We start from the raw sequence: 13,380 nt of genomic DNA, 5'->3' as shown, positions 1-13,380 counted from the left end.
TGGGGCAACCTTCATAAAACCTGCATCGGTCCCCGATGGGGCAAATGTGGGCAAACCCCATTTGGCCTTGCCCCTGTTCCTTCTGCATGGGTCCCATAGCGGCGTTGCTCGGTCTAATGCAGAGCACATTCCTGCACCCAGACCACAAGGGTCCCTTGTCGGATATTTAAGGGCAATCCAACCTAAATGTGGGCTCTTTATGGGAAAGCCCTCATAGATCCGAAATGAGGCCGCCCCCATAAAATCTTTGTGGGGGACCTACATCGGCCGTAGTGGGGCAAAAAAAAATGGATAGCCCACATGCTGCCCCAACCGGCCCCTTGTAGGTTACTTGAGGGCAGGTGTAATATGAATAACAGCTCAATTTGGGCAAGCCCTCGTGTAGCCCAAATGAGGCAGCCTTAGCTAAACCGCTTTAGGTCCCCCATAGGCTGTAATGGGGCTGGAAGGCGGGCGTGCCCGCATGGTACCACAATTGGTCCCTTGTGGGAAATGTGAAGGCACGTGCAACCGCAGGTGGGCTTTAGGTTAAAAAAAACACCCAGCCCAATTTTGACTGCCCGCACAAAACTGCTTTACATCCCACTTGGGTCGTAATAGGGCTGGAAGGCGGGCAGGCCTGCATGATACCAAAATCGGTCTCTTGTGGGGAATTGGAAGGCACGTGCAACAGCAAGTAGGCTTTAGGTTCAGAAACAACACCCAGCCCAGTTGGGGCTGCAAACACAAAACCGCTGTAGGTCCCACATCGGCGGCAATGGGGCTAGAAGGCGTGCGTGCAATTGTGTAATGATTATTTCCAACCTTTGTTTGTATTAGATGCTGCCATATATTACTATTATATATAATTTGTTTAAGAGTTGTTACCATGTTTAGTCGGTTATAAATATTACGTGGTTTTAGTTCTCGCGCTCATGCAATTTGCGCTAAAAATACTAAAACATACTTATTGCTAACTGTTGGTTCTAATGTGGTTGCTGTGGATAGCCTGCAAAACTCGGCACAAAATTGCCGTTTAGAACACACATCTCCATAGCCTGAATAAGACGTACACGAAGTCATTTAGGCTAGAGTAATGTTATGAATTACTGTAAAATTTATTATTGTGGCTGTTTAGAAAGGGCAGACATGCATAAAATAATTACTTAATTATGTGCATAAATAATGATTGGGAAAACTTGGACAAGGGCTTCCCATCAATTTCCTGCGTCGGACCCCTATGAGAACAATGTGGACAAGCCAAAGTGCGGCTTGCGCCATAGAGCCCGCATCGGTCCTATGTCATTACCTAAGGGACTAACCGAAATAAAAAAAAAATAAATGTTTATCCAGAGCGGCTGCCCGAATCTGTCCAAAATAGGATCATCGTGGGGAGCTGGCGGGATGTGCCCTTTTGGCAATGCGGGAAATATGTGGGCAGCCCTGCAAGGGCTGCCTGCATAGGTCCCTAGTGGGGCCCATCGGGGCTTTGTCGACAGCCCCCTTCAGGCCTGCGTCGGCCCCTCTTGCAGCACCCACATTGAGCCCACCGGGGCTATCCTGCATTGCCTACATCGGACCCACCAGGGGCCCCCTTTCATAGCCCACTTTGTGCTACCTGGGTCAAGCAAATTTTAACGGGCCTAAAGCTGTTTTTGGCCCGTCTCAAGCGGCTTTTGGCCGGTCTCGAGCTCTGACTCGCCTTTACCTCGCTTAAACATGACATCACGCCACAAGGCTCAATTCCACAGTCACCTTAAGTTCATTTATTGCAGCAATATATCGTCATTAGGCAGGTATTGTCATTAAGGGCCTGAGTTCGTCTCTACATCGCCGAATAAAAAGACCAGCTTAATAATGTCAACACAATCAGCAACAATGCATCACAAAGTGTGTAGGCATGGGACGAGCAGTACACCACAATTAATAGTATGCTTAGAATCCAATGAACTAATTTGCGTAAGAAAGCAGAATGGCTTGAGCAGTGTCATCACTGCTGTCCCAAGCCCATTGACGAAAGGATTAGTTGGTCGAGTACTTAACACTGCGCATAAGTTGATCATGGTGGCGATCAGCCTTGTCGTGGTGAAGTGGCGACGCAGTTTCGTGGATCAAAGGTGCGCAGTTTGAAGCGGTTGGACGATGTCTGGTAACGGGAAGCCGAGGAAAGGTCCGTTGTTTGGCGGCAAATGCAGACTTTAAGGAAAATGAAGGAAGGAACTAGGGCAAAAGCAGACGACCATTAGTAACTGCGTAAGAGTTCAGTTCAGTCGTTCAGTCGTGTCCGACTCTTCGTGACCCTATTGACCATGTCACGCCACGCTTTCCGGTATCTCACTATCTTCCTAACATCACATAATTTCATCTGCAGTGCCTCGAGGATGCCATCTAACTATCGCGTTCGCTGCCTACCCCTTCTACGGCGACCCTCAACCTTTCCCAACATCAAATCTTTCTCCAGCGACTCCTCTCTTCTCATCAGATGACCAAAGTAGCTGAGCTTTAACTTTAGAATTTGACCCTCCAATGAGCAGTCAGGGTTTATGGTCGACAATATTGACTAATTTGATCTTCTGGCAGTCCAAGGAACTCTCAAGAGTCTTCGCCAGCACCACAATTCAAACGCGTCAATTCTTCGGCGGTCAGCCTTTTTCACAGTCCAACTCTCGCATCCATACATCACAACTGGAAAGACCATAGCACGAGTTATACGGATCTTGGTTGGCAGACTAATGTCTCTGCTCTTTACTAGGCGGTCAAGGCTAACCATTGCTCTCTTTCCCAGAAGCAGGCGTCTCCTAATTTCATGGCTGCAGTCTCCTTCCGAGGTAATCTTGGAGCCCAAGAAGAGAAAATCTGTCACAGCTTCCACTTCTTGTCCCTTGATGCTCCAGGACTTGATAGGGCAAGACGCCATGATCTTTCTCTTTTTAATGTTCAGTTTAAGCCCAAACTTCTCACTCTCTTCTTGTACGCGCATCAGAAGTCTTTTGAGTTCCGCTTCACTTTCTGCCATTAAAGTGGTATCATCCGCATATCTAAGGTTGTTGATACGTTTCCCAGCAATCTTCACTCCAGCTGAAGACTCGTCCAGACCAGCCTTCCTCATGATGCACTCTGCATATAGGTTAAATAGGCAGGGCGACAGTATGCAGCCTTGCCTCACTCCTTTCTCAATCGGAAACCAATCAGTACGACCATGCCCAGTTCTGACTGTGGCCTCTTGCCCTTCATACAGGTTCCTGAGGAGACAGATGAGGTGAATTGGAACTCCCATCTCTTGGAGAGCTTGCCACAATCTGCTGTGATCTACGCAGTCAAACGCTTTCGCATAGTCAATAAAGCAGAAGTAGATGGGTTTCTGGAACTCTCTTGCTTTTTCCATGATCCAGCGAAGGTGGGCAACTTGGTCTCTAGTTCCTCTGCCCTTGCGAACCCCAGCTTGCACGTCCGGAAGCTTCCGATCCACATACTGCTGCAGCCTACCTTGGAGGATTTTCAACATCACCTTGCTAGCATGCGAAATAAGCGCGATCGTGCGGTAGTTGGAACAATCTTTGGCACTGCCTTTCTTTGGAATGGGGATGTAAACTGACCTCCTCCAATCCTGTGGCCACTGCAGGGTTGTCCAAATCTTCTGACATAATGTATGCAGAATGTTAACAGCGTCATGGTTGAGGTTTTGAAGCAACTCAGCTGGAATTGTATCAATTCCGCTAGCTTTGTTCTTAGCAAGGCTGGCTAAGGCCCATTCAACTTCACTCTTCAGGATGCCCGGCTCGAGATCAGTGACCACAACCGTCTTATGTTGGGTTTGCACATTCGGGTCCTTCTTGTACAGTTCTTCTGTGTATTCCTGCCACCTCTTCTTTATCTCTGCGGCTTCAGTGAGGTCCTTGCCTCGTTTGTCCTTTATCACGCCCATCTTAGCACAGAAACTTCCTTTGATATCGTTGATTGTCTTATACAGAGCTCTTGTGTTCCTTAATTGGCTGTTGTCCTCAACTGCTTGGCACTGTATGTTCAGGAAGGCATTCTTATCTCTCCTTGCTATTTTCTGAAAATCCGCATTGAGAACCTTGTATCTTTCTCTTTCCCCCATAACTTTTGCCATCCTCCTTTCCTCAGCTATTTGCAAAGCCTCTTCAGATAACCATTTTGCTTTCTTGCATTTCTTTTGCTTTGGAACTACCTTAGTAGCAACTTCTTGTATTAAATCACGAACATCAGTCCACAGCTCCTCGGGCTCTTTGTTTTCTAGATCTAATTCTTGAAATCGATTCTTCACTTCCACAGCATATTCTAATGGAACTTGATCCAGATTATACCTGAAAGGCCTTCTAGTTTTCTGCGTTTTTCTCAATCGAAGCTTAATCTTGGCAACAAGAAGCTGATGATCGGTGCCACAATCGGCCCCAGGCCTTGTTTTTACTGCTTGTATAGCGCTTCTCCATCTCTGCCGGCAAATAATACAATCGATCTGATTCCTGTACAGACCGTCCGGTGAAATCCATGTGTACAGGCGCCTCTTGTGCTGTTGAAAATGAGTATTCGCTATGGTCAGGTTGTTTTCTTGACAGAACTCTACTAGCCTCTGCCCAGCTTCATTTGGCTCACCAAGACCGAACTTGCCTGTAATTCCGGATATTTCTTCACTCCCTACCTTAGCATTCCAGTCTCCTATGAGAAAAATGACGTCTGATAATGGGGTGCGCTCTAAAAGGCATTGTAGCTCCGCATAAAATCTCTCAATGTCAGCTTTTTCAGCAGTAGTGGTCGGTGCATAGACTTGGATAACTGTTATGTTGAAAGGGTGACCTTGGATCCGAAGTGAAATCATTCGGTCGTTTTTGGGGTTGTACCCTAGCACTGCTTTGCCCATTCTTCTGTTTACTATGAGAGCGACCCCATTCCTTCTTTTGGATTCGTGCCCACAATAAAAGACATAATGGTCGCCGGAGTTAAATTCTCCCATTCCGATCCACTTGAGCTCGCTGATACCCAAGATATCAATGTTCAATCTGTCCATTTCTCGCTTGACGATATCCAGTTTACCTTGCGTCATAGATCTTACATTCCATGTTGCTATGTGATACATCTCCTTGCAACATCGGACTTTCCGGTCGCTTCCCGACACATCCACAGCTGAGCGTCCTTTTGGCTTTAGCCCAGGCGCTTCATTCGTCCTGGAGCTACTAGGAATCGCCCTTTGTTCATCCCCAGTAACATATGGGACGCCTTCCAACCTGGGGGGCTCATCTTCCGGCGCCATATCATTAATGGTATTGTGACTGGTCATAGGGTTTTCTTGGCAGGAAATACTGGAGTGGGTTGCCATTACCTTCTCCAGTGAATCACATTTTGTCAGAACTCTCTGCCGTGACCTGTCTATTTTGGGTGGCCCTACACAGCAGAGCTCACGACTTCATCGAGTTTCGCAAGCCCCTCCGCCACGACAAGGCAGTGATCCATGAAGGGGAACTGCGTAAGAAAGCAGAATGAATTGAGCATCGTCATCGCTGCTGTCCCATGCCCACTCAGCTGGTTAAAATTTTCATTCAAACCAGCTAGAACAATACTCCGTTCCTCATAAATATTAGACAATAAATGCATTGCATTATGTAGAATAAAAATATAAAAATAAATATACATCTGACTGCATGGTTTTTACTCTATAGAAAAGCGTACCATTCCCCTTAAGTATTAGACGTCAAAATACATAATTTGCTGAATTTTGTTGTGTTTTGTCTCATGAAATATCCAGAACCTTCTCGGGGCCCATAAAGAAGGTTTTTATTGCTTGCAATGTTGGTGATAGCTTAAAATGGAATAAATGCGCTATTTCTTGCCATTTTATTGGAATAAGCAAGTGACGGTTTAGCCTTTACTTAGTCCTGTAATCTTTTTTTTTGCGATTCAGTGGTATTAAACACAGTCCTCAATTTAATTATTTCATATATTGGTCAGAATAAATTTGACAATAATGTGGCTTTGAGGGCGATGTTTTCCAAGTGCCGTTACGTACTATGTGAGAAGCATAATGCTGTGCAGCATGATATTGCCGCGAAACCTTCAAAACTGTATTTGTTGGTTTTTAACAGCTACCGGCATGCGGCCTTATCACTCCGATTCTGGATCGCGTATCAGTTCGTTATTTTTTGTTTGTTAATGCTCGATGTCGCGAGATGCACCGAGATCTGTCTCGACGATTCCGGCCACATGTGTGCCTTTCTAAAATGTTCCAGCTTGTGCTTGTAGCAGTTGCGACGTTATCTAGATTGTTGTGAGCAGCCTTTAAATTGAGCGTTGACGAGTGCGAAGGGCATTCTTTGTTCGACGATCGACGAGCACGTTTGTTGCTATCGCCGCCGCCGAGTTGCAAAGTTCTTTTGCGGGCGCAGGTCAATAAAGAGTTTCTTCAGCGCAATCACCGACTCTACATTCGTATCATCGACCTTGTCACCACCATGTGACATCTGGTGTATGTGCTGCCTTTGATCCTTCAAGCGAAGACCCCTGCCTTGTTGCTGTTACCCCGGAGGAGCAGCCAAAAGGCTACCGAACCAGTCGCCGGCTTCAAGGGCTCCAACCTGAACACGATATGCTGCCGGACCCATTTCAATCTCGAAAGGCATCGACACTGGCAATAGCCCAGCCTACAGCACCGGTTGTTTTAGTCCAACCCCGTGAGCCCCCCTTTCCGTGGACGACCGGATGAAGATGCAGGAGACTGGATGGACCTTTTCGACCGTGTGGCAGAATTCAACGGCTGGAACGACGCTACGAAACTCAGGCAAGTCTACTTCGTTCTTCAATGACATGCCTGAGTTTGGTTCGAAAATCAAGAGACTTCTTTCAAGGATTGGGAGATATTCAAAGCGCTATTTTTGATGGCCCTTGCAAGCTCTGTCCAAAAAGAAAGAGCTCAGGCCATCCTCCAATTGGGAATTCAAACTGTCTACGTAGAGGAGATGAAGCGCCTGTTTCGCCGCGCCGACCCTAACGTGACCGTATGTGAGAGAGTGAAATTCTTAATGCGAGGCGTTAAAGAGTTGCTTTTTTCAGGGTTTGTCCGGAACCCGCCGAAAACGGTGGAAGAATTTGAAAGTGAAGCATCGACCATCGAGAAGTCGTTGGACACCCGATGCGCCACTACGAGCGACCACTTCAACCAGACTACTCAAGCCACTACCCCAACGCATCTGTAAACGGAGAGAACCTTCGGGACCTCATCCGGAAGATCGTGCGAGAGGAACTCCGCCGACAGCTGCCTTCATCGCAACAACTCCAGGTTGCGACGCTCGCAGGTGTCGTTCGTGAAGAAGTGCAGCAGGCGCTGGGCGTTCCTCAATCGACGACTCCGACGTCTCCAGTGCACGAATAAGCAGCGATGAACTATGCTGCTGCATTACGTTGTCCTGCACCCCGACGCGACCCCCCAAGCTCTCGTCTCTACAATCCTGCCCCCGAAAGCCGCCCCTTGGCCCCCGCCCGCCAAGTCTACCCACGATCTCCAAGCCCCAGGAAATGCGACGCATGGAGGACATCTAACAACCCACCGCTCTGCTTCCATTGTGGTGAGGCAGGACACATCCTCCGTCACTGCCTGCATAGGCGGATCGGCCTCCGTGCCTTCGCTGTCGACGCCCCATGACCCCGTCCTGGCGAGCGACAACAGGAAATCAACGACGTCCTGCGCAGCGGAGAGCACTCGTAGCCAAGGCGTCTGTCACGCTCCCCATCGCCGTACAATGCCCGAATTGCGTCGCCGGTCCGCGGTGACTTGCAATGACTGTCTCCTAGCCCCCGTAAGGGAACCTAAAGGCAGCAACCTTTGGAGGTGAGGTTGCTCAACGGCGAAAAGACGAAGATCCTCCGCCGCCGATGACCACTAACGACGACGCAGCCATTTTATTGCCGCTCCACACGACGACATCGGCAACAACACGACCAGAGTGCAAGCCGACACCGCCGCCCAACGAAGTAACGACGGTATGCTCCGGCCATGACCAGCACCAATGTGTTTTAGGTATACTTGAGTGCTTACTTCAAAAAGCATTCTGAGGCAATAATAGGCTGCCATTTTGTAAAATTACAATCATCCTCTCCAGCAGTTTGATTCATTTCTAACTGTAAAGAGTGTAAACTCGACCAATTCTTTAAGAGCACCACAGCAGTGTTGAATGAAAACCCATAAAGTAGCCTGTGATGAAGCAAGCCAGTGAAAAAGCCAAAAATATGCTCATTCGCACCATGTGCGTCCCATTTTCATCCTGTCTTCTCTATCCACTTTGAAACAGAGCCCTGTACAACCGTTTGCTTGACCCTTTGAGGTGATGTTAATGAATAGATTGGGTAACTTGCTTTCAACTTATTTGTTGTGTATAGGCTGACACATCACTGCATGCAGGTATTTAATCAGCACTTTTCAGTAAAACGTTTGGGTGCCATTAAAGGGCAACTCCGGAGGTTTTTTGACATTCGAATATTCTAGTAAAAATTTTACTGTATGTTCTCCTCTCCTTCCTGACGCATTCTACAAAATTTGGGCGACGTACAATAATCCGTTCACGCGCAACACGGCTTTAAAATATGCCGTTTTCTTGGCTTAAGTTGAGAGTATTTCTACGGAAAACACTGAGTTTCTGACGTCACAAACAGTATACCGGCGTTACTGTCCACTTCGTGCGTGATTATGAAATTGTGAGGCTTATATTGAACTACCTCAGACATTTTATGCAGTGCGTCATGCTTTTTATACCTTAATTTCACCATCCAACGTGCGTGCGAGTGTTTTTGTAATACTGAGTGTGACGTCACCATTTCGTCAACTGTGTCGTCGTTTCTGGCCTTGAAAGCAGTCTCGGTTTGGATTTGCTGTTCTTCCTTTTTAAAAATACTTCGAATTGGAATTTCGAGAAACGGTGTTTTGTGCTGGAGTCGGGACATGCCGAGGAATGTAATTCAACCAAAAACACAAAATGATGAAAATATCACCGGAGTTTCCCTTTAAGGGTATGACGTGATAGCGTTTCACAGACACGGATGGTGTTTCCTCTTTTCTTCAATTTTTTATTTATAATTACTTAGAATCAGCAAATATTGGCTTTCATGCATTCTAAAGTTTCACCTGTGAATGTATTTTTAATTTTCAGTTATTTCATTTAAACAATAGAACAATTCCACTAAATTTTGACACCATTGATCTCCCATTTTGCAGTTTTTTCATTTCTTTAAATCATCAGTAATATGTCAATTACAATGATTTCATTAACTTGTCATCACCTATCACACACTAAACAATAAAACCACAAATTGCCATGATACAAATTTTTATACAGCCCTCGATTATTTCCAACATTTGCTTCCGACTATTGTGCTGACTATAACGCAGACGGATTTTGAAACAAATGATACGTATAGGCTATATCACTTAATAGCTGCCATTGGCTTTTTATTTCTTAATGTTGATCTTTACTCATTGTTAATTTCACAGGCCTTCATCCACTGTTTGCTTCGAGTAACTAAAGTGGACCATCGAATACATATTTCGAAGAGGTCCACAAGAAGAGATTCTTCAATTATCAGCTCAGCAGGGCTTGTAGAGTCGTAGAAAATGCCTTCGGCATTATGGCCCAGAGGGGGCGCCGTCCTTTCAAGGCGAAGGAAGATAACATTAGAAAAATAATCTCGGCATGTATTGCTTTGTATAATTTTCTAATGAAAGAATCTCCTCTCTCTCGAACTGCATATTGTCCGTCTGGCACAGCTGACAGCACTGATTGGCAAGGGAGGCTTGTAGATGGAACCTGGAGATCCGAAGACGACGGGAACTCAGCACTCAATGGCTTGCCCCACACTGGCTGCCATTCGACCAGGTACCAAGACATTGCAGCTAACTGTGGATCATCTGCATGTTAGTTCAGTAATTTGTCAGTCCTTAGCTCGTATGTTGTTAACCTCATGAACAGAGCAGACATTTAAAGTTGGCGTCATGGTACTTGATGCGTGTTTGCACAACATTTGCATTACAGGCTTGCTTACGACGTTAGGGACAGACTCTGCCAATACCTAATCAGTGACGGGAAAGTACCGTGGCAGGTACTATGGTCAGGGGGGACGTGGACTGAAAAGGTAAGATATGTGGCATTAGTATATGTGGCATTTTTATTTTATTTTCATAACCTCACAGCTGTGACTAGTTGGATGGATGATAGGAGCGTCTCATTTGTAACAGGCTGTTGGAAGCTTCCACAATGCTCGGGGGCGGTTGTCATACTTGGCCAGTTCCTCCTTCGTTATAGGGTTCAGAATTTCAACATAATGCATAGCATCTAATTGTGTTGCAGTGAATGTGATAAAAGGAAACATTGCTTGAAGAGGAAAAAATACCACAACTTTATTTTATAGTGAATTAAGGGTCGAGCATTAACATTGCTTGCCTCATTTTAGGGTACATGATGTTGTCAATTTCATACATGGCATCGACTTGCTCGAGTGGGCTTAAAGCCCCCAGTTTTTTCACCAGTGCCATACAGTAACGATACGGCAAATCGTCGTCTTGCTTCTCTGTTCTAATAGATGTAATTCTCTGCAAACATGCTGATGCAACTTGAAGGTGCATGTCCTCTGAAGAGCTGGAAACAGAATTTTTCTGGTAAATGGGCATTAATTTTATTTCAAAGCATTTTACCTTTCTGTGGTGCTGGCACTTTTTTGAGCCTTTGCTGTCCTTGGACAGCTATAAAATAGACAACTCTGTTAACCAAATCGTTATAATAAGCATGCTACATGCACTGCATAAACGAATTGTATTTGTAACACAAATTTTGTGGACATGCACATCAAATACCTTTCCGATTTGAAGTCCTTATCCCCTTCCGGCATATCTTGTGACCTACAATGAAGACAAAATTCCTGTCACCATTTCGAAGCGCTGTAGCGACTAGGTTTTGTTTTTCACCTTTCACTTCCTGTGCTTGGAAGGAAATGTTTCCCAGGTGAATGTACTGTCTGGGACAGTGCAGGAACCTGAAGAGGTTCCTGCGACTGAGGGTCTTCTTCTGCATGTGCTTGTCTGCGACGGCACCATATTGTGCGATATGAACAAACCTTGCATGATACTATTCGGCAACAAGTAACCTTCACTTCATTGGATAAATAAAAGTTAGACAATTAAGCTTCCACATTTAAGGGCATGACACATTATGATCAATGGTTCCTTGTTCGTTATATCGTTACTTATGTATGCATCGATTATCTTACACTAATTCATTAACATAGACATATGTTACACCGTTATGTGAAAGACGACCCAACAGAATTGAGCTGTACAGTGTGCATACATTCATTAAGAGTTGCATTTCCTTTGCAAGTTTTAGTATTCTTATACTGCAGTAAAAATGTTACTATGTGCTTGGTTCCATGCATTCCTATATGCTCTTTTTTCATACCCTTATTACCGCTGTATTCTGTTCTGTTCACCATTTCCTTTGCCCCCCCCCCCCCCTTCAATGTTATGACCAATTGTTTTGATGTATTCCTATATACTGTTTTGTTATATCGCCTCTGTTGTAGTTGGTTCATTGTTTTTGCTTTTTGCCTTATTTAATGCCCACTGGAGCTGTTAGGGTAAATAAGTGAAAATAAAATATGTAAAACTAAGGCTTGAAACATTACTGCCGACCCAATCAGTGAACATGCCTTGAGTGCTGTTTAACATGAAAGGCTTGTGAATGCTTGCATGCTTTGAATTACATAACATTTTGGTACATATGAAGGCCTCCTTGAAAAAAAAAATAAATCCCAAGTGATTTGATATCTATGAAAAGAAAATAAAACTAATTTCTTTACTGCAATCTTCCGTGTTGCACGTTCTTTGACAATTTATTTCTGCATCTCCAGCAGCCCTAAAGGCACACATTGTGGTGTTCAGAATTGAAATCTTTAAGCGGTAATTTTTTGTAAAAGGCCGACCAAGGTTCTGTCATTCAGATAATGGTTCACGTAAGGTTGCAACACACAAGCAGCAGCATTAGTATTTTAGGAAAGCACATATACATTCTAGTTTTTTCTATTAGTTTGAAATCCCTAGAGCAATATGTGTCTCAAGGACTTGCAAAGAAGACATATGTGTGGATAATGCAAGGCTGTCACTCGCTCTTGTGCAGCAGAAAATCCAACATCGGTGCAGAGGCTGAAAAAGTTTGAATATTAGTCTTCTTGAACAGTAATAATATATGTACACGTAGCGTCACCTTTGTGTAGAGCTCTCCAGCAGGACATATTGGGCTACAAAAGTCAGATTCAGACTCTGGCTCCCAATTGCTGGGCAAGGTGCTCATGTCTACCTTGCTCTGTGGCACTACTTGCTCTCGTGTTTTGGAATAATTGCAGCGAGAACTGACTTCGCTTGCAGAAAAATGCATCTTTCGAGCGCTCTACACAACGGGGATGCTGACTGCACTTTCTCGTACCAGTAGCACACATTAGTGTAAAAAAAAAGAATTGGTGCATTACGTGCATTTCTGCCGAAGGACTTGCTACGAGGACAGGATATACGGCACATTTGCTGAACACGGTTCACCAGTGCCCTTTCATTGCGTTATTTAAAGGAATTATCCAAATATTCACATGAAGTGTTCAGATGTAGTCTTGACATAAAAGATGCAACACATACAAGTCGCAGTATTAATATTTTAGGAAAGCACAGATCCATTCTAGTTTTTCTGCTAGTTTGCAAGACCTTGAGGCATATGTGTTGTGCAGTTTCTTTTGTATTACAAATGCAAAGTAAACAACAATGATTGAACTTACATTGGTTCCGAGGGCACTGGCTCCATAATTTCCATCATTGCATCGAAGTGTTTCCACTTAATTGCAGGGATGTCCGCGGCGCCTGTCCCACTTTTCATTTTCTTCTTAGATTTCTCTGCTTCAAAAAAGTATCTTTTAGGTTTTTGAACTTTTTCTGGCAAGCGATTCCTGCAAAATAGGATTCATGGTAATACACCGAATTTCTTCTCTATACATGCAATGGTCTGGCCTTGCCTTAATCCTCGAACAACATGCCGCATACGTACAACAGCGCAGCGGACGGTACACTAGGAACGAAAGAGTTCGGTTGGACACAAACGTCCAACCCGCACTTTTATTACATTCCAGACGCATGACAATTGACCGCCGTGGCTATCTTTTTCGATAAATTGGACTTACTTGCATAATAATTCATTTCGAGCGTTTGGCAAAATTACTACGCATCCAGGGAGCGAGCCTCGCAAACGTAGAGCACCGACCGCGGTATCGAGGAACTGAGTGGGGGCATACCAAGATGCGTGCACTAAATTATAATAAACGGCACATCTGGGGTAACATTTACCTGCTCGCTAAAAAGATGTCCAG

The 13,380-nt window shown here is 45.0% G+C and overlaps 1 protein-coding gene across 1 annotated transcript; it reads right to left on the bottom strand.

Moving 5' to 3' along the window:
* Positions 1–10,089: 10,089 nt before the first annotated feature.
* LOC146200913 (uncharacterized) lies at positions 10,090–13,179 on the bottom strand. The gene is made up of 6 exons (XM_084592474.1): positions 12,796–13,179; positions 10,943–11,056; positions 10,832–10,876; positions 10,673–10,720; positions 10,422–10,616; positions 10,090–10,105 (listed from the first exon to the last, which is right to left on the bottom strand). Exons 1-6 carry the CDS (start codon positions 12,891–12,893, stop codon positions 10,090–10,092), a joined length of 516 nt encoding a protein of 171 aa, XP_084448600.1. The 5' UTR covers positions 12,894–13,179.
* Between the last annotated feature and the right edge of the window lie 201 nt (positions 13,180–13,380).

The sequence above is a fragment of the Amblyomma maculatum genome, chromosome 2, assembly GCF_055883805.1.
Source record: "Amblyomma maculatum isolate TAMU_Amacu chromosome 2, ASM5588380v1, whole genome shotgun sequence".
Taxonomy (NCBI): Eukaryota; Metazoa; Arthropoda; class Arachnida; order Ixodida; family Ixodidae; genus Amblyomma; species Amblyomma maculatum.
The sequence above is the reverse complement of the archived record's forward strand: the minus strand, read 5'-3'. Positions and strand labels throughout refer to the sequence as shown.

Coding starts and splice junctions, on each gene's coding strand:
- LOC146200913 (XM_084592474.1), bottom strand. CDS start 12,893: ATGAAAAGTGGGACAGGCGCCGCGGACATCCCTGCAATTAAGTGGAAA. Junction 11,057..12,795: donor CCAGTGCCCTCGGAACCAAT/GTAAGTTCAATC, acceptor GTGCCGTCGCAG/ACAAGCACATGCAGAAGAAG. Junction 10,721..10,831: donor AAGGACTTCAAATCGGAAAG/GTATTTGATGTG, acceptor TCTATTTTATAG/CTGTCCAAGGACAGCAAAGG.